The following is a 26,311-nucleotide window of genomic DNA, read 5'->3' as shown; positions in this document are numbered from 1 at the left end:
TCTTTTCCCCTCTCAGGTGTGCTGGCTGGGGTTCTGTAAATTATGCTGACAAAAGACAGATTGACAAGAGAAAAGCATACACATTTATTTAATGTAAGTTTTATGTGTTATAGGAGACTTCACATGGAAATGAAGACCCAAAGAAGTGGTTGAGTCTGAACATTTTTATATTAGGTTTGATGAAGAGTCAGAAGTCATGGGGAGATGTGATATGAGCTAAATGGTAAACTGGGGAGATCTTAGCAAGTCCTCTCAGTGTCCCTCCATTTTGGGAGATAAGAGTGTTCCTTCCTCCATGTACAGAGAGGGCACCAATCCCATGAGATCCTATGAACTGCCTCAGAGTAGATGGTGAGTAGGAGGTCAGAGAGTCTTTCTTGCACCTGCTACCACCCAGATACTTTCAGCTTAAAATACTCAGTTTACCGAGGTACTATGTTTTGGAGTAGGGAGTCCTGAACCCCTTCACTATCCACTGCAATCTTCCACTCCAGGGCCTGAGGATACCTTGTAATATCTGAAAGGTTTTCCCTACTGCCTCCTTAGCCCTCATAGATCATAACCTGAATCTTATTTCTGGCCCTACCTACTTGTCCACTTTGTGTTCTGGTTATTACTGAGCAGACATCATCCTGAGAGGCTCTTTGCTGGCAGAGGACATGTCTGCCTTTTTTTCTGTGTGTGTGTGTGTGTGTGTGTGTGTGTGTGTGTGTGTGACTCAGCCGTGTAAGTTAGATAGCATGTGTTCAATTAGTATTTGAAGGAAACAAAAGCAGGAGGATCTACCATGTAATAACTTCTAACAACCCAAGAATCATATCTGAGGCATCTATCCCAATTACATCCCCATCTCAATGCATGCTTTATTTTATACACAGAAGTTACTAAAATCTGTCATTATCTTGTTTATTGTCTGTCTTACCCACTAGAACATAAGCTCCCTGAGGGCTAGGGTTTTGTCTAACTTGTTTACCTAACATAGTATTGAAAATAAGTAATCATTGTAGAAATAAACAAACACCAACCAAATGAGAACAAGCAAAGACTGTTTATTCAGAGCGTGCTACAGCAAGGGAGTTAGCCATTGTCGCTTGTGTTTTGTCAGAGACTCAACATCAGGCAATAGGGTGAGAAACTTTAGAGTTGAAAAAAAAAAAAAAAGAAGCCTTCAGATATGCCCTAATTGGAGGCTTTTGTCCTGGGAAGGCTGCAGGTAGACCAAGTAGAAGTAGGACCTTCTATGTGACTATCGGCCTTTCTCTTGTTGGTCCTAAGTTATGAAATGGGTACAAAAATTAGGAAAGCTGTCTATTACTATCCAAGTCATGGCTGTTTCTAAGCCAGTTGTTATAGGGCTTTTTGCTTGGCTTCCTGTGCTGATCACCAGAGATGGAAATCAGAAGTGGTCTAATTTCCGCCATGTATGATTTGTGGATAGCAGGCTGGTTTCCTGGGCTGGTTGCTGCAAATCATAGGTCCGAGTTCTATTTGAATAGGTGGGTTTCCATTTGTATAGACAGTCTCTCATTGTTGATGGGAGGAAAGGAAGAAAGGAAGGACTGTTATCCAAATTCCATTTTCATTATTCAGGTTCCATTTTCAGTACCGCATTGTCAAGGAATAACCCATCCTAGAGCAGATATGGTGGCTCTTTTCAGGAGTGTCCATCCTTGAATCATGTCTCATAGTCCAAAGCTGGAGTACAGTAAAGAAGAAAGGGACTCTTTTACTGTCAGCCCGCCAAACAAGAGCCAAAGGCTTTTGAGGAGGCACTTAAAGAATTTTCAGTTTGCAATTGTGCAGAAGCTGTTGTTCAGGTAATTTAACATTGATTTTAGTTTAAAAGGCAATTAAGACAAAATAGGCAGCCACTAGCCACTTAGGTTAAATAAGCTTAGATTTAAATTGCTCCCCATTACCACCTTTGTTTTCTATGTTTGAGCTCTTTTATGCTAATTTAGCATGCAATGGTGTGGTGGCCCAATTGGGGGAGGTGGATGGGAGAGGAACTGAGCCAGAGCCAGGAGGATGATTATTGAAAGAAGAAATAGTTGGCTCAAAATTATTCCCAGGGTGAGATAGGTTCTCTTTTATCCTGTTACTGGGTATATGGATTCATGGAACATTCCAGAATTCCGGTTCTTTATATCTAAAATCCTAAAAATGGTACCCACATTTTGACTCAGTATTTTTACTTCCAAATATTTATCTTGAAATAATGAACAAAGATAAGCTCCTAACATTATGGATAAGGATGTTCATTTCAGTGTTATTTAAAATAGAGTGAAAATAAACTGTTTCCCTTGAGTGGCATACCAAAATTGATGTCTTTAAAATTTTTTTATGGCAGAAAATCTTCATGATATATTGCAAAGTGCAAAAATATTATAAGGCAATTTATATGGTAAAATGTCTATTATGTACTCAGGATTTTTAAGGCATGTATGCAGGGAAAAATGTCTGAAGCGAGGGGCGCTTGGGTGGTTCAGTCGGTTGAACATCCAACTCTTGGTTTCCACCCAGCTCAGCTCATGATCTCAGGGTCCTGGGATCAAGCTCCATGACTGGGCTCTGTGCTCAACAGGAGTCTGCTTGAGATTCTCTCCCTCTCCTTCTGTCCCTCCCTGGTTCCTGTGCTAACTCGCTGTCTCTAAAATAAATAAATATTTTTAAAAAATCTTTGAAGTGGACAGATTTGCAGTGCATTACACGTGTCTAGTGTCTATCTGGGTGATAAATAAGTGACTTTTCCCCTATTCTTTCCCAATTTTCTCAGATTTCCTTAATAAATAACTATGAGGTGAGGGAAGCTCCTGCTGCTGATATGTGGGGGCAAGCCCACTGGGATCAGGACTCCTGAAATAATAAATATATCTGGAGGCTTTGGCCCAAGGCCATTTTTGTTAGTTATAAGCAATGTCTCTGGAACCAGAGGGAGCCTATAGGACTTCTTAAAATGGAAGGTGTTTATGCTTGAGATGAAACTGAATTCTATCTAGGCAAGAGAATTACTTAACATGTACAGAGCAGAGAACAACACAGTGACTCCTGGTGGCAAACTGAACAAAACCAGAGTAATCTGGGGAAAAGTGACTCACGCTCAGGGAAACAGTGGCATGGTTTATGCCAAATTCCAAAGCAGCCTTCCTGCTAAAGCCATTGGCCGTAACATCTGTGTGATGCTGTACCTTTCAAGGACTTAAAGAAGTCCTTCACTGAAAAGAAAATACGTAACGATATAGATCTGTAAAAAAAGAAAAAAAAGGAAAGAAAGAAAAGAAACACATATTGTTTTTATAACTATAAAAAGGATTGAAAACAATAATTGTTTTTTTATCACACTGCTTTAAAAAATCCTCTCAGTCGGGCAGCCCGGTTGGCTCAGCGGTTTAGCGCCACCTTCAGCCCAGGGTGTGATCCTGGAGACCTGGGATCAAGTCCCACGTCAGGCTCCCTGCATGGAGCCTGCTTCTCTCTCTCTCTCTCTGTCTCTCATGAATAAATAAAATCTTAAAAAAAAAATCCTCTCAGTAAATGTGCTTCATACATGCCACCCCAAGGATAAGGTTATATGTACATGCTAAATGATGAGGAGGTGGAGTGCATGTTCTGTTGCAGTAATTCTGTTTCTTCCTCAAAGAAAGTCTGCTAAGCTTCATTAAAGAAAGTCATTCACCTGGTCCTAGTGTAAAGTTGTAAGGTGAACTATTCTGTAGAGCACACTTCTAAAATATGCCCAGGTGATTCATGCGTTTGTCTATTAGGAGATGTGGCCATTTACCAGCAACCAATGTTGAGTTAATGGGATCCATTTAGGAATATAACCACAACAAGCGCATCATAAATCGTATGCTCTCCCATCTGAATATGCTTCATTAAGCTCACCTTTCCTGATGCAACTGGATTATTAGATGTCAGGATGAAGAAAATCATTAGGTCCTGCTGCTTTAATCCTACAAAGCACCAATGTGGTTGCTATGTAATTTTATTTTATTTTATTTTATTTTATTTTTTCAGATAGAACCTGCTTTGTGCTTTTCTACAGGAAAATGTTTTCAAACTGGTAAAGAAGCAATATTACTGTATTGTGAAGTATATCTCAGTAGGTCATTACCATAACTTCCAGCAGAAGGGATAATCTATGTTGCATTTTACTTTAAGGATAAAATTGATTTTTATAAAAATCTTTAGTGCATTGAAGCTTAGATTTTTTTTTCCTATAAAGAAGCAATTAGATACTGGAGTTTTCCAGAAATGTTAGGTGCATGTAAGCTAAACCTTGATGTGTTTTTGAAGGTCTTATCATTCAACAGTTGATGAGAAAAGGCTGTTTCTGAGTGAGGAAAACACTATTGGCACAATTTCACTTGTCACAACTCACATGGCCGGGGTGTCCACCACCTTACATTTATGTCTATTTGGAAAATTGACAAATACCTGAAATAACAAAGAATAAAATAATAAGCACCCTTATTTCTACCACCAAAACTCACCAAATTTGATTGTTTTCTTCCAGGTATGTATGTCTGTATATATATAGAGACATTTGAAATATTCTTTTTAAAAAAGTTTAACTTGTGAGCTGTGCATAAACAGGCAGAGGCTGATTCTGGCCAGCCTCTACTCTGGGTCATTTTCTATATATCCACAAGTATTTATATAACTATAGAAAATCTATTATATTATTCCTTTTTTGCATTTTCTTTCATAAATAGTACCATAGTGTATGAATCATTTAAAACTTGCCTTTTTTATCTCAGCAAAATTTTGACTAATATGTTTATATAGTTCTATGTAGTATGTGTAGATATTTTCATCTCCATACATATTTGTGCCTATATAGCTATAGATTATTCATAGTCTAGTCATTTTTCTCTGCTATATAGTATTCCATAATAGGATATATTGCATTTTTTATGCCACTAGGTATTTGTCTTTTTTTCCCCTATGACAAGCACTGGTGCAGGTATATCCATGAATATAGCTTATACATATGCTTTCTTAGGGCAGACTTAGAAGTAGAACTGCTTGGTTATAGGATGTGCACATTTTCCATTTTAATAGCTACTAGGAAGTTGGTTTCTGTAGTCACGATATCAATTTATATTCCCACAGGGAGACTTTCTGTCCTTAGTTTGGAGATTTCATTCATTGCTGTTTTCCTTGGAGTAGAAGCAAGGAACCCACTTTAGCTGTGCATCAGCTTGTTGCCACAGATGCTAGTATGGACCTTTATTTCCCTTTGGGTTAGTACAGACATTGTTTTAAGTCTTTGCTGGGGCACTTACACATGAGAATAGCAATTTATATCAATAACCAGGTTTGGCAACATCTGCCAAGGTTGTCATACTCCGTGATTAAATGACCATATGTGCCAGGGAACACGGGGACAATGGGGTTGTAATTAGGGTTTGCTATCTTTCCACCCGCCACCCCCACTATCCTTAACTTCCCATAACCTTGCTTTTGTGAACTGATTTGTGAATCAAATGACTCCCCTGAGGATGCCAGTTTCGGCTGTGATAATACTACTTTATTTCTTGTATCTCTGTAATTACACAGGGTTCTGGTTAAGCAAAAGTCTAGAAACCTTTTGCCACTTTACCCAATGCCATTGAGAACCTTGACCTGAGATGATATGTGCATATATTAGACCTTAACTTAAATAATCAGAGAGTACAGTGTAGTCTGTACTGCACCGTCACTGTAAAAGGAAGTTCTGTCTAATACTATCTTAGCATCCTTTAAATGCCACTCCCCGTGCAAAAGGCAGGCAGAGACAACACACACCAACATTTCTGAACTCCATAAGGAAACAAGTTAAACCCTATATCAATGTAATATTTAAAATAGTCCTAATGCATAGAAGAAAAAAAAACACCCCTTCTCATTTTGTTACTGGTGTGACAGAGATGGATGATGGTTATGTAAGGGACTTGGCATGTTCCAAAAAAAACCTGGAAATATTGCCTCAAGATATGGTCTATAATAAATGTGCAAATAAATATTTGAAAGATTTATTAGCATTTTAAAACTTGCTTACCGATATATAAAATCCTAATCACTTGTGCACAAGGCCTTTAACTAAAATAAAGTATCCAAGAAGATGACACAGGAATCCAATGAATATTTCAGAGTTAATCGAATACAGTCTATATATACATAAAATTTAGTTCCCTCCTATTCAACTAATAAGTGCTTGAAGAAGCAAGGCCATCCTAGTGTATGTAGCTTGCAATTCTGACTGTAAAGAAAAGGAAAAGAAAAACACCCTAATTTTTCTACATCCAAAAGACTGACTTTGGTCTCTAACCAAAGCAACATTTAGACTAGGAATAACCCGAGCCTGGTGTAACTCATTCCATTTAATTAAAAAAAAAAAAAAAAAAAGGCACAGATCTATGTGGATTTTTTTGGGGGAAATTCACCGGGATGCCATTGTTATCCAAGGTAAATACATTCTCCCAGGTGGGTGATCTCTAAAGTTCAGCAGGACATGGTAGGTATTTCCTCCCCAAAGCAGGGTCATATTTTAGAGCATTTTCATTTAGCAGATGGTATGGAAGATGATTTGAGATCCCAAAGTTTCAACTGGTAGAAAAAGTACAAACGTTTCTCGGAGGAAGACACTGAGGAAAGCCTCTTGGCAGTGGTGGTGGTTGGGGGGTGGGGGTGGGGTGGGGTGGGAAGGGGGTGGTGGGGGTTTCGATCCTTTACTAGTATTTATACGTGGAGTAGCATATTGGAAGTCATAAATACTGTCCCGTGGACATCTTGAATAATGCAGGAGTAGTGCAAGTAATTGGAAGTGCTTATATCCTGCCTTTAGACATTCCACTGCTCGTGAGTTAAAATTGGTTGTCAAGTGTGGACTCGGAGGACCGTGCAAGGTGCCCTATTGTGTCATGTGGTACATATTTAATGCTTGAAAGAACAAGGGAAGGGACACGTGCAGGAGAGGAGAGGGAGGGCGAGCGAGCGCGCTCGCCTGCTCGGTGCTTTTTTGCAAGTGCTCCGGGGAAGCGGGGAGGCGGGACCTACGCAGGCAGCCTCAGCATCCACCGCCTTCCCCTCCCCGGGCTGCAAGACTTTGCAAACACATTGGGCGTCCAATTTGGCGGGGAGGCCGAGAAGCTGGGCTGGTGCTGGGGAGGGGGTGCGCGGCAGCATCCCCCTGCACCTGGAGGGGGGGGTTCCCTTTGTGTGCGTTGAATGCCCCCTTGCTCGGGCTGCTCGCTCGCTCTCCCCGCGCCTTGTGCACCTGCTGGCGGCGGTGGCAGGCTGCCAGGCGGCCGGGGCGAGCGCGGGCACCGCGCGCACGACAGATGACTGGAGTCATTTACATTGCTAGCACGTGGCTGCCGTTTGCTGTTGCCTCGGACTTCTCCCGTGTTCTCCCGGGGAGGAAACAGGCGGCACTTTGCAGCCGACGATGAAATCTTGGCAGCTAATTGCAGTCGTGGGAGATGCCCTGCAGGTAAGGCGAGGGAAGAGGGCTCTGAGCGCGGCCGGGGAAGGAGAGGCGGAGAGGGAGGCAGCTCCTGCAGGGCTCCCCGAAGCCCACTGACTCGCGGGAGGGGGTGGCAGAGCGACGGGGGCGGGCGACAGGGGGGAGGAGTGTGCAAATTGACATTTTTGGCTGCCTGTGGCAGAGGAGCCGCCGTCAGCCGCTGTCCAACGTTCACGCAGGGAGGGTGGCGGCGTGTGCGCCTCCGGGGCTGCTGCTGAGGATAGGGACTCGGCGCTGGGGAGCCGGGGAAGGCGGCGCGGCGATGGGAGGCTGCGGATGCGCTTGCAGCACCTGAGTGAGACACGGTACGTGGGGCCAGCCCGGGGGAGCCCCGAGGCTGGGTCAGGGCGCACCCCGGGGGCGCACCACGTTTAGAGAGGGCGAGGGGCATTTGCGGCTCCGGGGGAGTCCGGGGATGCACCGATTTTCCCTGATGGGCTGGAAGTTAGTGGGGGAACTTCATTGCCCATTGCTCATTGGCTCCGTTTAACTTTATTTCCAGCGATGAATAAGCGTTTCTAAGAAACCCCGTAAAAGTCCCAAATAGGCTCTGCAAGAGCTGCGCGGTTCTTTAAAATGGGAGGTCCATGAAATGACTGGCCAGATGGGCCGCGCCTTTGGGAAGTTGGCACGCTCACGGTCCGGTGGGGTGCATGCGTGTGCGTGTGCGTGTGCGGGGAGATGTGTTGCATGTCTGTGTAGACACGTCTACCGTGCCGGTGGCGCCGGTGCGCCCTCACCTTCCCTGCTTTTCCTGACTCCCAAGGAAGAGACATGGCATCGACTGTTATCAGAAACGCTTTGGACTTAAGAAATAGGCTCTGGATCATCTCATTAAATTAAACAAGAGTTGCCCTTCTTGAGAGATCAAGTGGGAGAAATGTGCTCTGACTTCCAAAGTGGTGGAATTAACTGCCAGGCATTTAAAAAAATATATATATATATATGCAAAGTGTTGTATACGACATTTATCTATCGGCCTAGAAGGATCACCTAGAAGACTCCATCCTCAGCCTATCCCTGGAGCCATTATTTTCAGATTACAATGAAATTGGGGGTTTCCTTACTTCTGTTGGCAAAAGAGCTGTGCCTCCCCCTCCCTCAAGAGCCACCCGCCCCCCCCCCCCCCCCGGAGGAATTCTGAATCCGAAAGTTTTGTTGGCCAAATGGGTCTCAGAAATGGTTCATTAAATTACTTGCAGACACAGTCACTTTTTGAAAGAATCTTTAGGTATCTCATCAGTTACTCTCTGTCCATATGGTTTTAGTTTTGGGCACTCAGAAATGAATGCAGTGTAGGAGGGAGGCAGTCCAAAATGATTGTGTAATCCTCTTCGGGGAGCTGGGTAGTAAATTGGTTTAAGGCTATACAATCTTGCTCAACTGCGATTCCCTGGTTTTTTTGTTTTTTTGTTTTTTTTTTTGGTCAAAAACGTATCTTCAGAGATCCAGAGGCCACGAGTCTAAAAATGTGTTTGGGAGATGGACTAACTTGCCTTTGTGCTTTGCTGTGATTAAGTTTTAAGAGGGTTGTTCTTCAACTAAGTAAACTACAGGCAGTCAGCGACAGCTGTTTACCGCGGGCGTTCATAGGGAATGCGGGCGGCATTCATGATTTTCATACAGAAAGCAGGATTTGTCAACTCTTACCTGCCCACTCACACGCTCCACACATGCCAGTCCTTCCTCTATATTAGAATACTCACGGATTATGAAAAGGAAATTGCTTCTCTGAAGAGTATGAAGAAGTATTATCTATGGGGGAATATTTCTTTTTTCTCTTATTTACCTTCTTCCTCCTTTCTCCTTCACTCTCTCCTCTGCTCCCTCTCTCTTTTCTTTCTTTTTCCGCCTCTTCTACCCCCTTTCTCTCTCCATCCACCTGTATTTCTTTCCATCTGTCTTTTTTTTTGTACCTCGAGCACAGAAAGCTTTCCTAATATCTTCTACTACTGCATTTTTATTATAACAAATGATTTGCACCCTGAAGGATAATTGGAACTTTGATTTTCTTTTTCTTTTTTTCTTTTTCCTTTTTTTAAATTCCCTGTTCATATTCAAGAACCAATTAATATCAGATAATCTGCTGTACTCTAATAAATAAAAGTGATTATTCAAACTTTTCTTGTCATTTCATTTGAACCAAGCAAATCAACTTTGGGGAATGCCTTTACTACATGAAAAGAACTAAATCTTTTCTCTGTTATCACCAAATGATGGATTTTTACAACATTGCACGTTGCCTTTATAACTTTACTGGGCTGAACATATTTTTATGTTCTTTTCTTGAAACCTTGCCCCTCAAACTTCTATTTTCTCTATTACCAATCTTAATTTTAGAATGTGGATTCATTTTAATCTGTATTTACTTGGACTTGAGAGAAACAACTGTCAGACTTGACTTCTGGGCCAACTTATTTAAGTATCATAGACATTTTTTTTTCCAATTTTTTTCTCTCTCCCTGAGTATGATACAAAAGTTAAAGTAGATTTCATCTAAAGGGCTTTTTGCAGCAATTGCCTTCTTCCAAACTATAGTTGTAAGATCTTGAGAATAAAGGGTCATATTTTGAGAATATTGTATGAGAATCAGAGTATATACCCTTTATCCTTTTCTGTTTGATTACAAAGAACCTGGTTGTATGGGTCAATCTTGAGCTAAGTGACTATTAGAGTATTCAGTGAAAGATCATTTTGGTCTTGTTTTCTGATAAATTTATAGTTTTTCTATTAGGCTTTGAGCAGAATTTGTAGTACCAGAGAAATGGAACGTGGTCCAAAAGAAGAAGGATTTTTTTAGTGAAATAATAATAAAATTTTACTATTATTGATTTAACTCCTATTTACTTTTAGTTGTAGCTAATTTTTTTTAATGCATATGTGTTACTCTCAGAATATCACAGAGTAGATTGGGACAAGTTCTTTGAAAGTAATTCTAATGGAATTAAAACAAAAGTCCTTGAATAAGACTTGAATCCTCATCTCATATTGATTTTCCAACAAACATAAAAATAAATAGGGAGAGAGAAAAGCATGGACCTTTAAAGTTTTTTGCGCTTTCAACTTTATTTTGTCATATATCTGAAAACTCCAGAATATGATGATACATTAGGTCATTATACATACTTATGGGTGGACATCTTTGCACTTCTGTTTGCTTTCCTTCATTTTCATGCAGAGTTGAATGCTTGCATGTATTATGAGCAGTAGTAACAAGAGCAAATAAGGTCATGAAGAATTTTTTAATTACATATTTCAATTTATTTGAATTAAATCACATATACCAAAATAGCAGTCATGTCTATCTGGTATTCCTGCTGCCCCCTCCCTCTGCTTGTAGGGTACTAAAAAAAGTAATTCTTTAAAAGTCAGCTTGTAACACACAGTGTTCAGCTTGGAAACCTTCATATTTAATTATCCAATGGCTGTGGTGTCTTCAGGAGTGCTTTTTATTAATAGATACAAAGTTTATGTAAAAAGTTGTACAATGTGTGTGTGTGTGTGTGTGTATGCACTTGCCTGCACTCACCCAAAAGCCTGAAACAGCTTGTGTCAGCTATAGCAACTCGTTTTTGATTCAGCAAAACTAGGTTATGAATTCAAGCAATTAAAAATGACAAAAAGCCCAATTTCACTGCCTAGATTAATACACTTCCAATTTTTCCTGCTCCATAAAAATTTCAAAGTGTTCTTTCTGGTTAGGTGTTTGCATAACCTATAAGGTATTGGAAGGCCCCCATTTCACATTTACTTATGATGTCTGAATACTTTGATGTAGCAAATGTAAATAGGATCAATTGGACGCTCTTCACACAATTTTGTATTTGCAAGTTCTTGTGAAATTATTTCAGTTGGGTTTAAAGGAAAGGCAAGAAGATCAGTTGTTAGTTCCCTTAACATTAATCGTTGGTGAGTAATCTTTCAGCTACTTCCAATGTCATGAAGGCCAGGAAAGACTTTTTGAGAAATGATATAATTACAGCAGAAATAGTGTATCCATGTTCCAAGGGTGGCAGTGATTTCTTTTTTTAATTATGCAATGGTGGGCATATTTATCGCTTTTTCTTTACTTCTACAGAAGTCAAGTCTGAATTCTGCATTCATGTTTATCTAATTAGCCAAAGCTCAGTTCTTTAAAATGCCCCCCCCCCTTTTTTTTTAACTTACAGAGTAATTAGTCACAGTGAGCCACAGGGAATTTATGCCAGTTTTTGGTTAGTTGGTCAGATTTTTCTCAACTGGCTTGATAAACTTTGATCACACAGAGAACGTATACTCACAGACATAGACAATCAAGAAGCCCCAGGACATTTTACCTGAAACTGTCATCCTGGCACAGAAAACCAACAACAGCCAAGTGTGTCAGGGTGGTCTGTATACCTGATCTTTGCTTTGGAAAGAGGACTACTTAAGGACTATCTATTAGGAAGGCCTCTGCAGCCTTTCCTTTTCTCTTTGTAATAATTCTGCATCTGCAATTGCTACCTGGGAGATTTCTTTGCTCTTTAATTGAAATCTCTACTTGTAAGGAAATCAGTTGCTTGTTTGCTAATGAGGTGAAAGTACCAGTTGTATCTATTATAGTTATTTGAATGTTTGAGTAGAGGCCTTCCATTTTTATTATCATGACGAGGATGATGAGGATGATGATGTGGTGATGCATCAGCAGTTATAGGAATAGCCATACAGTGCTGATCTCTACCTGGGCACTCACTGCCTCTGTGTGTTGCGTTTTGGACTGGGAACTTCAACAGATTTTTCCCTGGTTCTTAACTCTGCAAGATAGGTATTGCTATGCCTAATTTAGAGATGGAGAAGAAAGCTTCAAGACTTTTTATAATTAGAATAAGAATAAGAGATTAGACTCTATTTCGGTATACCAAGATACTATTGAAATTTATTATTCTGAATTTAGAAAGACAAAATGGGCACTCAACAGATTCCCTAGGCAAGTGATTCTTAACCGGGAGCAATTTCCTCACTCCCCCCCTCACAACAGGGACATTTGGTAACATACTGGAGAGGTTTTGGGTTGTTGAATTTGGACAGGAGTTGCTACTGGCGTCTACTGGGTAGAGACCAGGGATCCCGCTAAATATCCTAGGATGCAGAGGACAAAACAACGAAGAATTTTCCAGCCCAAATAAATGAGATGCTAACCATGGACAAAACAAATTTTCCAGCCCATAATGCCAGCAGTGCCTAGATTGAGAAACTTTGTCCTAGGTGATATCAGTGGTGCTGTGACTAATATATACATGGTCTGATTTTTCAAGAGCCTGGATAAGGTACATGAATTTCAGTTATTAAACTTTTGAAATCTCCAATTGGATACTGTGAATAGGATCATAATGCAAAATCAGAAAGTCCATATTTTCTTACAATTTGACTTTAAAATTTTACAGCTGCCTACTTTGAGCATCTTTCTTTGTAAATATGACATGGGTCATTGTGATTAAAGTACCTACTTTTCCCTGATTTACTCAGTGTTCCCTCTCACAAGTGCTGAAAAATGAAATTTCTTTCTATGTTACTGATGTCAATAGAAATGCAGCATCACAAAATGAGTCACGCAACAGTAGTTCCAAGAACCTTCCTTCTTCCTTCTCAGCATTCAAACACCATTATTTTCTCCTTATCTTTAAAGGTTTGGCACAGAGGCTTATTTGCTTATTTATTTAATAAATGCTGAAATAGTGTTTCATATGTGCCAAGCACTGTTGTTACTCTTTTTTAATACTAATTAATTTAATCCTTATGATAAGCCTAAGGGGTTGATACTGTTCTTGCCTACTTTTTTTACGGGGGAGAGAATCAAGGCCCAGAGAAGTGGAATAATTTGCCCAAGGTCACACAGCTTATAAGCAGCGGATCTGGGATTGAAACCCCGGTCTCTGTTCCTGTCCATCTTGCCAGGCTCTTTAATAATTTGGATTTGTGTATGTGCAGAAGCATACTCGTTTAGGCAACATTTTCACTTGAGTTTTGAAAGGAGACATTTTTAGTTTCATTTGGGGGTGGTTAATTGTAAAGTAACTTAACTATTCTTAGGTGAAAGTGAATGATAATGCCCACAGCTGTATTTTGCTATTTAACTACCTGTAAATGTACACTGCATCAGAGTCAGGAAGATTCATGGGTTCTCTTTACGTGTCCACCTCCAACAACAAAAATCGCCAAAGGAAAACCGTAATATTCAGAAGGGCATAATTTAGAGGATGGATTATCTTTTGTTTTGTTTTGTTTCTGTTTTTGTTTTGTAAATTTATTTTTTATTGGTGTTCAATTTGCCAACATATGGAATAACACCCAGTGATCATCCCATCAAGTACCTCCCTCAGTGCCTGTCACCCAGTCACCCCCACCCCCACCCACCTCCCCTTCCCCCACCCCTAGTTCGTTTCCCAGAGTTAGGAGTCTCTCATGTTCTGTCTCCCTTTCTGATATTTCCCACTCATTTTTCTCCTTTCCCCTTTATTCCCTGTCACTATTTTTTATATTCCCCAAATGAATGAGACCGTATAATGTTTGTCCTTCTCCGATTGACTTATTTCACTCAGCATAATACCCTCCAGTTCCATCCACATCGAAGCAAATGGTGGGTATTTGTTGTTTCTAATAACTGAGGAATATCCCATTGTATACATGAACCACATCTTCTTTAGAGGATGGATTATCTTTGTTTTATTACCTATTTAATAGTGGTATTAGAAAAATACAAATTATTGAATTGGATCTCCTAAGGGGTCTTCAAGAAACTTAAGTGTTTGGTTTCCTGGCACTTTTAAAATTTTCTAGGGACCTGAATGTGGTATATGGTGGAGGTGGGCACATCGATTCCCAGCTTAATCTTGCTAAAGCCGATCCATTTATCCTTCACATTTATTTATTTTTATTTTTATATATTTTTTTATCCTTCACATTTAGACCATGAGAATGACCATGCCGATCTCATTCTGTGTTGAATATCCAGCATGTAGTAAAACCAATGAAGAGAAAAACAATTTGAGTAGATTTTTAAATCAAAGTGGCAATTTGACATACTTTATTCTGTGTTAGGAAAAGAAAAGATCTTTCAAGTCTGCAATTAAACATAGATACATGGATTGTTCAGAAAACCAAGATGGGCATTGAGAACTTCAATAGGTTTCAGATGAATGAATGAATAATCGGATGGAGGAATTTATTTATTTTTTTAAATTCTCATCAAGTGTATGCATAGGTTTGTACTTAATAGGAAACATCTTACATCTTGAATACAAAATATTGGAGGAAGCGGAGGTGGTGGCAGCAGGAACCACCAGTCTGACAGACATTCATTCCCTGCCAGCTGCCTCACAGACCTCTTACCCAAACTTCACATGACTTAAGTACTGATATATAGCTCACTATGCATTGCCCCCCCCACATACACACACACAAAATCAAAGATGCTGAACCACAAGGATAGACTGCATTCTACACGAGGGGAACCACAGACTCCTTCCTACAAAAGAAGAAAGGTCACTGCCCGTGAACAGCTGTGGTGTGGCCATTCAGCATTGCCAAAGCCATGTAAAGAGGCTCTTGAGCCACCCTCCCCCAGCCCAGGGACATTCTGGGAACTGAACTGGAAGTGGAAACCATTGTGATTGTTCTTATATGTTTCAGGCCCAGTGAACTCACATTTACACAGAGAAAGCAAAGAGTGATTCCCATTTCAGAACTGTCAAAAGACCAATGTTGGATCCATTATCGTCAAATTTCCTTTTTTAATACAGTTCATTGAATTGGCTTTTGTGGAATACCTATTCTATCAAAGTGTTGGTTCAGGAAATGGTTTAAGATTGAACCAGAATTTATTGTTCAATGATAAATAAGTGGAAATAAACTCACAGAGCTAAGGGTACCCAATAAAGTTCTCTAAGTGCTGTCCATTAGTCTATAGTGCTAAAATACATATATTTCACTTAGTTGAATTTTTTAAAAAAGGAAATTGGGTTTAAAGTGACTATTTTAATTCCATATTCAGTGAGATTGGTTCTGACATATTTCCACATTTAATGAGAATCTACCTTTTAAAATAAAAACAACCAGGAATAAACTTTGTGTACCATTGAGAATAATGTGTCCGACAAAGGGCAAATGAATTTTGACCAAGTTGCTATTATCAAATTTCCCCAGGGCACTAAAAACGTAAAGGTAACATCAATGTTATAAGTGGTTCGGGCGTAAACTCTTGCCACTATTAGAAAAAGAAGCCATGCTTTGCTGTAATATGCTAAGTCTTCTAATTCATTAAGGTAACTGCTTAATATACAGAATTGTACATTATTATTGTCCTTATTACAGACACTATCTATTGTTTGCAATGAGCCATCCTCTATGTTAACTCCTGGATGTACATTATTGAATTGAGTACTCTACCAGCTTTATGAGGTGGAGAGTTCTTAGACCCATTTTCATGAAAGGAGATTGAGTCTTGAGATGATTTTTCTAGGGTTACCAATGGCTAATAAGTAGAAGATTGGCGATCAAATTTGAAACTTCGTGACTTCAGAGCCCATTTATCTCCCATTTTTTACTCAAATCTCTAGGAATCTTTATTCTAACATTGGTAAAAAATAAATCCGACATAGGTCATGTTTGGTTAGCCCTGGATGGTCCTTGTGATCCTCTTATGAGGACTAATGTTCCTTTATTCTTGTCAGAATATGTGATGGATGGGTGCCTGGATGGACAGATAGACTGACTAATGATATAGAGGTAAATAGGCAAAGAGTATGAATATTGTTTTCAGAAAAATAAATGTAAATACCAGCAAATATCTGAATATTTATGTATATACACACACACCTGTGAAAGTTTCCTCTATATATATAAATGATTCCTAGATTGTATTGGAAAATAATATGTTTAATGAAATAGGCATTCTATACCCTGTTGGAGAGAGTGTGGAATGGTTCATTCTTTTGTGGAAAACAATTTGAAAATTTTTGCATATAAAAAAGGTACATGCTTTGACCCAGTGTTTCCACTTCTAGGATTTATGTAACTGCTCAAATTTGCAAAGATGTCTGTTGGTTGATTGCAGTATACTGTACATTGGTAAGAAAAACTGGAACAAATGAAATGCCTAACAATAGGGCATTGGACGCCCTAAATGCAGTGCATCTGCATCGTCCTGAAGTACTGGCTGAGGTGTTGGAAGTGAACCAGAACCTGAACTTCAGAAATGTGTTAGGAAAAGTTTGTTAGAAAATTCACACATACGTGCAAATGCTTCGTATACATGGTCAAATTGCAAAAGATAACCAAGGGACTGCGGAGAGTGGTCACCTCTGTGGTTACTGTGGTGTGTGACTGGGAAAGCAACAAGGGAACACGGAGAAATTGCTCTGAGGATTATACAAGACAGATAAATTGTAGAGGTCTGCTGTTCAGCATGGTGCCTGCAGTTAGCGGCATGACATTGTGCACTTAAAAATGTGTAAGAGCATAGATCTCATATTAGGTGTTTTAAACACACACACACACACAAACACACTGGACACAAGGAAACTTTTGGAGATGATGGATGTGTTTATTACCTTAATTGTGGTGATGCTATCCTAGGTGGATGCATATATCTAAACTCATCAAATTGTATCCCTTAAACCTGTGCAGGTTTCTGTATATTAATTATACCTCAGTGAAACCATTAAAAAATTTTAACCTTTATTCCTTTTTTTCTTTTCAACAAACATGGACTATTTTGATAACAAAAAATTAATTTATATATAAAAAAAAGAGCTTCCATTTTTGGAACACCTATGGTCAGTCCCTCACCCAAGTGGAGTCAGATCACCTTAGATATCAACACTGATATTATATGTTAGACATAGGCAACCCTAATTGTGTTGAAAGTGTGCTTAAGAGAGACTTCTAGAAGGAGGTAAGGAAACCTAAAAATGACTTGATTTAAAATTATGTCCTGGCTAAGGTTTGGTGTTGGTATGTTCTGAAATGGTGTGGTTGTCTATTGGCAATTTCTGAAAATGATAAAGCTAAGTGTTAACTGTAATGGTCTGGCCACAAAGGAAACAAAATTCCCCCGATGCCGCAGACACTTGTCATTCATCGGAGGTACTGCAAAATCATGATCCTTATCCCTCCAGCTGCGCGTGTCTGTCAGGGACTGTGGGCTGCTAAAAGTTGTATACTATTATTTTTTTATTCATCTCTGGGTCATTTCATCTTCCTGTGCAAGCCACATGAATGGCTGTGTATGAAAATTGTATTTTGTGCTGCATTTCCCACTGTGAAAGATGTTTACTATATATTTATGAAAACACTGCAATAACAAAACCCTTTATATAGCCTTTCAATTTGCTGTAAGGGCAGATAAAATATTTTTATCTCGAACTGAACTTCATACCTTGGGAGATTCAGCAGGCCCGACTTGGAATAATAAAACACTTCAGAGAAAGGCAGACGCTGTTCAGATTGCTTCAGAAACCTGTGTTCTTCACTCACAGACCTCAATTCCTTTAAACACACCAACTGAATATATAAAACCTAGAACGAATCGATATAATTTATGCATCATTAGACACAATAACATTTTTTAAATTTATTATAAATAGTTTTGTAATGTGTCTACAGAGATTCAGGGTGATTCTTGAGGAGCCGTGTGTTTCCTTAATGCAGGAAAATATGGGAAGGACATTGGTCATCACCTAAGAACCTAAGAACACTCAGTCTTCACCTTCATTTAGGCTTTGGCAATGTTTTTAATTGAAACTTTTGTCAAGATAAGTAGAGATTCACATGATTACAAGAAATAATACAGAGAGGTCTCTTGTACACTTTACCTAGTTTCCCCCAAGAGTAATATTTTGTAAAACCATACTCTCCCACTACATCTGTGGAATACAGACATTGCTACCATCCACTCTAGATTCCACCGGATTTATTTGCATTCATTTGTGTGTGTATTTAGTTCTACACAACTTTATCATGTGTGTAGGTTGATGAATTTACCACCACAGATAAGATGGCAGCTGCTTCCATTACAAGGACTCTTAACCCTCATCCCTAAACTCCGTCGACCACTGATTTCTCCTCAATTTCTAAAATTCTATCATTTTGAAATGTTGGCACAATGGAATCACACAGTATCTAACCTCTTGGGATTGGCTTGTTTGTTATTCATAATTTCCTAGAATTCTGTCTGACTTATTGCATATATCAATTATTTTTTTTAGTCACTCAGTAGTATTCTCTAGTACGTATTGCCACAGCTCTTTAATCATTCACCTGTTGAAGGACATCTGGGCTGTGTTTGGCTATTACAAAGTTGGTATGAACATTTCTGTACAGGTTTTTGTGAGTGTTGAGTTTCACATCTCTGGGATAAATGCCCAGGAGCGGGCTTTGGCCATTTTTGATTCATGCATATTACAGAAAACATTAATATGTTGCGCCTATAGGAAGTCAATGCCAGTTGCACACAAACCAATAAAAGGAAAAATATAAAATCTTACCCACATCTTAATGTTTATTTCTACATAAACATAGCACTAAATATAGAGAATAGTCAGCATTTATGTAGCATCCACCATATGCCAGTCGATATTCTAAGCCTGTTGTGTATGCTAACTCGTTTGTCCTCACAACAGCCTCATGATGTACATGCTCTTATTATCCTCACTTACAGATGAAGTATCAGACACAGAGTGCTTGAGTAACTTGCCAAGATGTTACAACCGGTGTGTTTAGGCAGTCTGGCTTGAGAAACCCTCGTCTTAACCACTACTCCGTGATTTGAACCTCGTTCACAGATCCGTTGATCATGCCTCTGGGTCAGCTGAGATGGCAACTCTCATTTGGTTGGGTAAACATCTGTCAGTATGGCTCTGGAAAGAAATAATACCTGGAATTGGATCTTTAGAACAATCAGCTACCTGACTTCACTATCTCTTAACTCATTGCTCTGTCTTTAAGCTTACTTTATTTGACCATCTCAGACAGATGGAGGCTTCTTCTGGCTTTTAGATTTCCAAGAGGTAGATTTCACAACCCTCCCTTGGTTACACACTGCAATATTTCACAGTTCTCTGTAGCAGTATGTTCTGCTTTTCGGCATGGCCCAAATCTGTCGTATGGCAAACTGGGCCCCTCATCATTTGTCAGCTTTCACTGAGGATGTGGAATTGGTGGTGACCATATCTACTCAACAACACAACTTAAAGGTATCTATTTCCAGCAGAATCTTGCATGGCTGCTTTACATTAATCATGGAGCTATTCATTCCTCCAAAGGCATTTCATATTTCCACCAGGCTTATAAAGTATTTAATATTTTCATATGCTCCAGTGTAAAGCCATCTGTTGCGGTGACAGGACAAAATGTTGAAGACAAGAACAAACGTATGTTTATGGAAAGATTCCATGAAATGTTAACAAGAAAGATATGTGCTACTCTAGGGTGTCTTGTAGAAAATGGCCAGGGGAATTTGGAAGGCACGGCCTCCAGCACTGGTATTTATAAATTGGCATTTATAAATTACATATGTTCTTTTATTTCTGTCTCATAAATTTGCACGAGATCAGCAATGTAAATGGTGGCACAGACCTATTTGAAAGGAAATAGTGGTATTATTTAATCTTTGGAACTTTATTTCATCTGTTGTTCTTCATGTGTTTCATTTGACTTTTTGCTATTCATTTGAATAAGTGAATTGGGAGCCTGCTATGTGCTAGGCATGCATGTTACTGGAATAGCTAGATAGTGTTTCTAAATAGCTAGAACCATTCCTCAGTGCCTAACTTTAATAGCTATGTTGTGGTCTTGCTAATATAGGAACAGTCAGATGGGAATCAATTTGGCTGCCCACTTGGAACATATCAGTTGAGGCACGGTTATCTAAAACTGTTGCTACACCACATTGCCCCTTGCTGAACTGAGCTCAGAAAATCAAAGCAAATGCCTCTAAGCTAAGGCCCTGATGCTCTTGGGAAAAAACATCACAGCAAAAATGCCTTGAGTATCTGACAAGCATTGGGGAAGACACTGTACATTAACTAAGGCTTATTTAAGACTCCCAGGGATCTTATGTGGCAGGGGCGGTCCTTGTCTTCATTGTACAGATGACATAGCTGCAGATGGTAAGACAATTTACCCAGAATCACACAGCTCATACTGAGTAGACCTTGGATCTGGCCACAGGCAGACTGAGTTCATAAGCATCTTCTTAACTATCTTAACTAGGGTCTATAACTGACTCTAGATAGAGAGAAGCTTGTTCAGTGCTGTCTGATGAGGTCTTCTCGAGATGGCATTAGGTGGGACCGGTGGGTCAAAATTGAGCAAAGTTTTGAAATGTGACGTGGAGGTTGGTGTCCTCCACAGATTTGCATTAAAAGCCCTTAAGTTCTCAGTTATTTTTTTACTCTGAACATAGAGTTGTCAGTGACTTTTTGAAAGCCAAAGAGAGGCTTGTAGAAGAAGTTGGCATGAAGACAGAAGAGCAGCTCTTTCAAGTGCTACAGCAGAACAAGACCATGTGAGGTCACCCCCCGAGGCCTCCTGTATACCAATTTTTGGACTATCCTACCAAGAAGTATGACAAAGTGCCTTAAATCCATCACTGGGTTCCAATCCTGATAAATGGATTAACGACATATGTACAAACCTGAGCCTCGACTATACCCATGTCAGAGGGTGACAGTTCCTGGCTAGCTACTCTGAGGTTGATAAAATCAGTGAAATAGCAGAATTTAGGGAGGCTTATAAGCAGAAACATATATGTTCAAGATGAGCAAAATGTCATCAGATCAAGTTAATAGAGGAAAAACCAATCAGGAAATCTGAGAGGGATGCCTGGGTGGTTCAGCAGTTGAGTGTCTGCCTTTGGCTCAGGGTGTGATCCTGGGTCCAGGGATAGAGTCCCACATTGGACTCCCTGTGAGGAGCCTGCTTCTCCCTCTGTCTATGTCTGTGCCTCTCTCTCTCTGTGTCTCTCACGAATAAATAAATAAATAATCTTTAAAAAAAAAAAAAGGAAATCTGAGAGAAAAGAAAGACAAGATAGCTTTTAAGGAACATTATTTATTTCAGTCAACCTCCTGAAAAGGATGTCAAGATTTGTTCTATAATCAGGCTGTTTTAGACTGTTAGGTTTTTCCTGCAGTTGTTCATCTCATTACAATGATTGTAATGATAGATTATAAACTTCATGAAAACAGAAAACAGGTGGACAATATATAATTAATTCCTAGCACAATGCCTGCCCCATATTAGAGTCTTAATAAGTGTTTTTTTTATTTTCAATAAGTGTTCTCAAAGAATGTATGATCATATTGGATTGTGCCAGAATATTTATTATATATTAAATCCTGGTAAACCCAAGTAATAACTATATCTATAATAATTAGGTAATGTTTTCAGCATCCTGTAAGGAAAGGCCGTATTATTTCCACCTGCTAGTTCTCTCTCTCCTGAAGTCGAGATATGTAGGTAATTATTTTCTGAATTATGACCAGAACAATATGCATAGTAAAAGCAGTGGCACCATTTGTATCTGATCTCCCAACTAAAATATTGACACAACCTTATTATATAGAGTATATGGCAAGCAGTAATGTTCTAGTGCCTTCTCCCCCAGCACACGCTATTGGCAAAAAGCGACGGATGGTTAATGCAACAGTGAAAATAAATTATTACCATTCTCTGATTGTGTGACAGGTTAGTAATTAACTTATGTCACTAGTTGGCCTCCCACAACTGTGTTTATTCAGCTTCATGGTGCACTTTTCAGGGAAAAAAGGAAAGATCAGCAAGGCATTCTTTGTTTACTGTAGATGCTAGATGCTGGTGGAATGCATCTTTTCCTATTGACTAGGAAATAAGTTGGTTGTTAGGACATGATTTTCCATTCTTCAAAATAATATGGTGATGCAGGGAACTTGAAAGCTACCCTGGAATTAGAAAAGCATAAAGAAATTGCCCTTTATGCGCTAATCGAGCCATTGTGCTTGTTTTCTTTGGGGTGCTTTTTACTGTATAGGCTCAGCAAAGAGCCATGTGTAAAAAAAAGGTACAAAAAATTTTAATTAAAAGGAAAAAAATGTAGGTTTTTTTCCCCCATTGTAGGTTAAGTGCCTATCACACAGCCTAGGGACAATGGTATTAGATTTGTAATAAGTACAAGTAAAGCTTTTCATTTTGATTGGATTGGGTGTATTTTTCATCAGCATCTCCCGTGTGAGCCATGATTCCAAGACAGAGTCTTGTAATCTTCTGCAGTGGGAATGATTCAGCTTAAAAATCAATAGGGCATGAGGTATTTCAAGTTCTCATTATTGTAATGTGTCAACATCACTTCAGTGACCCCAGAGTCCTATGTTGGCTGGTTTTTCCCCTGATTTATTGTGCAATCTCGCAGGGCAAACTATAATTTCACTTGGAATCAGAAAGTCTCCATTTATGGTTTGTGCCCCAGTCTCCAGTCATTAGGGCATTCGCAGGGAATCAATACCTCCTCTTGTTGCTAACAACTGAATGAAGTTGTCACCTGCTTAGATTACAAAGGAGACTGGTAAAAAGATGTGGTAAAGGTGAGTACATTGGACAAGCTCTGTTTTGAGAAGGGCTTTCTTTGATGTTCATCTTCTGCTGCTTGGAGGGGTTTCAGTCTTTCCCAGGATGTAGGCTATAGAGAACCACCACCACCTAATTAGCACAATGTTTCCCTTCTTTTTGTGTGTGGGGATTGTTTGTGGATGATGTAATTCCCCTTGGTTAAAACAAAGTGAGAGAGCCTTTCTTGAAAGTCTGAAGTCTGGCACATATTCTAGAACCTGTTGAGTCATGCCAACTCTTCTTAAATACCCCATCATCATGCTGACACTGTAAAGACAGGGTCTTCCATTCCTCTCCTAATTGACAAAAGGAACTAGGAACTTAATGTAATTTCCAGTAAGAAGACGACTATCTGCTTTCAACATGCCATCGATCAGTGTATATACATTCTACTCTACTGCACACATACTCTCTTTCTTTGAGATTCTTCACTAGACTCTCTCTCTGAGATTCTTCAATGAATGTTTATATGCTATTGTCAAGTCACCAACAGCACCAAAAGTGAGTCTAAATTTCATATCTAATTCCCAGTGTTTAACAAGGGGTAAGAATGTCTGCACAGTCTCCTCAGAAGTATAATTAAGTACCTATCATGTGTATTCTGTGTGCTTGTGAATACATTAGAGAGTCCTTTCCTCAAGGAGACTAATCATGGTAAAGAACCAAGGTAAGAGGCAGTAGCAGTACAAGGATTATAAGGTCAGGGAATGTGGAAGCATAGAGAGGAAGCACTGAACACATAAATAGAAGGGGGTTGGAAGATTTCAAGACTGACATCAACATATGATAATATCTTGACCACATGTGAAGATATTATCATTGTCCTTCCTTTCAAAGATTATAAAATCAACTTTGATTTGTGGGCAGCAGATGAATCACCTTGTTTTAAAGTTGCCTTCTTTCATTAAGATTGTGCTTTTTTAGCCTCACACTTGGGGAATGGTTGTATTCACCCAGGGAGCTCTTATGTATCTCATTCAGCTCGGGGTTGCTGGAGCTGCTCCAATAATGCCCTTGTCTTTTATTTCTATCCTTCTTGGTAGATTCCCTTCCTCAGCTGCTTCAGCAGGGTGGGATGTTAAAGGGGACAAGTAGCCTCCCCCTTACTCTTACCCTCTGATAGTTAGCTTGACCCTAGACCTTTAGCTTGAAAATTTACAGACCATTTTGTGTATCTTTTTGTAAATTGCCAGTTAGAAGTTCTTATAGAAAAGAGCCTCACTTATCAAAGTTTCTGGTCATTTTCTAAGACATCCATTCATTTGAAGACATTTATTGGGTACTATTCTGATGCCAAGTACCCCCTTTTCATATTCTAAGCTGCTAAAAAAAGAATGATTCTTTCTAGAGACTCTTTGTTGATATTGGAGTACTTATTTTTCTTGATTTTCATAACCCTTTTATGACTTGCCTTCTGTTCTATACTCACTCATTGATTCACTAACTTGACAGAGCTCTTGTAATGCTGAAGAGATGGTGGTGAACAAGATAAATGAGATTTCTGCTCTTGCCAAGTTTACGTTCCAGCCGAGGTAGGTAGGTTTTTGACTTTGATGGCCTGCTTAGGGTCTCATAGGAATGAAACCCTGGTTTCCTAGTTTCCTGGGAGTAGGTTGGGCTATTCATTCCTGAACAGAGTATTACCTAACTGGAGTTTAAAAATGAACTCAGTTGTCCTTCATGCATTGGCCCCAGGCAGTGGGAAGATATAGAAAGATCATGTGGCTCCAATAGCTGTTTCTAACTCATGGGAAGCTATACATCTACAGCTCCAGGAACCTGTATCAGCTCAGGAGTTGTGGCCCTGGAGAAAGTTGACATCAGAAACCCTGTCCCCCTGCCATGCCTTCTTTAATGACTAAAATCTCAACCCTGAGAAGTTCTGGAAACATAAGGAGAAGTGCCCCCAAACAGGGGTATAATTGGAAGCTCAGGTCTTGACTTGACCATGTAGGACCTTGAGAAGTACCCCAGTGGATCACCTGTGTTAGTTTCCTTTTCAGGCATGGGGCAAGGACTCTTTCTTGGTATTGTGTTCTATCCTTGCTTGTTCCAGATTGAATCCAAATATCAGTTGGGGTTTTTGTTATTTGATGATAATCCCATGTTACAACTTCTACACAGTACAGATCTTCCTCATCTTATGGTGGGACAATGTCTTTATAAACCTAGCATAAGTTGGGGGGTGCCTGGGGCACTCAGTTGGCTAAGCATCAGACTCTTGATCTGGGTTCAGGTCTCAATCTCAGTCATGAGTTCATGCTCTTCACTGGGCTCCTCACTGGGCATAGAACCTACTTAAACAAAAACAAAAAGCAAAAACAAACCTTTCTTAAGTTGAAAATACATCGTAGGTTGAACATGCATTTAATACACTTAACCTACCAAACATCCTAACTTAGCTTAGTTTACCCAAACATGATCAGAACATTTTTAAAAAATATTTTATTTATTAATTTGAGAGAGAGAGTGAGAGAACACAAGCAGGGAGAAGTGCAGAGGAAGAGGGAGCAGCAGGCTCCCCACCAAGCAGGGAGCCTGACACAGGGCTCAATCATAGGGCTCTGGGATCAGGACCTGAGCCAAAGGCAGGCACTTAACCCACTGAGCCACCCAGGCACCCCTGTGCTCAGAACACTTATGCTAGCCCTACAGCTGGGCAAAACCATCTCTCATAAAGCCTATTTTATAATGTTTAATATCTCATGTAATATATTAAATATTGTATTAAATGTGAAAAAGCAGAATGGTTGTCTAGATACAGAATGACGGTAAGTGTGTTGGTTGTTTACACTCATGATCTTATGGCTGACTGAGAGCTGTGGCTCCTACAACTGCCAACATCTGAGAGAGTATCATAGGGCATATGCTAGCCAGGAAAAGATCTAAATTCAAAATTCAAAATATGGTTTCTACTGAATGCATATTACTTTCACACCATCTTAAGGTTGAAAAATTGTAAATGGAACCATCCCCAATCAGGGACTGTCTGTGATATTATGCAGCCACTAAAAGGATAAGGGATGACTAAATGTGATACTCTGGGAAGATGATAAATATCAACTCTGCTTAGATATAAATGAAGGGATAGTTTTAAATAAGTCAAAATAGGAAGGTAATTTATATAGTATGATCCTATTTGTGTATGAAGACTTATGCATATGAATGCTTGGATATTTTCTGGAAGGACAGACAAGG

At 39.5% G+C, this 26,311-nt stretch overlaps 1 protein-coding gene and 1 pseudogene across 16 annotated transcripts in view; both read left to right on the top strand.

Annotated features, from left to right (window-relative positions):
• Window positions 1-26,311, top strand: part of RBFOX1 (RNA binding fox-1 homolog 1) — a 2,033,116-nt gene that overhangs the window by 980,543 nt on the left and 1,026,262 nt on the right. Inside the window, exon 1 of one of the 16 annotated variants that reach the window (XM_049111431.1) lies at window positions 7,098-7,477. The exons of 14 other annotated variants lie outside the window; for them this stretch is intronic. In XM_049111431.1, the coding sequence (XP_048967388.1) occupies window positions 7,433-7,477 (45 nt within the window). In that variant the 5' untranslated portion in view covers window positions 7,098-7,432. Of the gene's footprint in view, window positions 1-7,097; window positions 7,478-26,311 lie in introns of those variants that run through there. One more of the 16 variants, XM_049111430.1, reaches the window with a different exon arrangement.
• On the top strand, window positions 1,678-3,225 carry LOC112679026 (60S ribosomal protein L35a-like; annotated as a pseudogene).

Source organism: Canis lupus, chromosome 6, assembly GCF_003254725.2.
Source record: "Canis lupus dingo isolate Sandy chromosome 6, ASM325472v2, whole genome shotgun sequence".
Classification (NCBI taxonomy): domain Eukaryota; kingdom Metazoa; phylum Chordata; class Mammalia; order Carnivora; family Canidae; genus Canis; species Canis lupus.
This window is presented reverse-complemented; position numbering and strand designations above follow the sequence as displayed.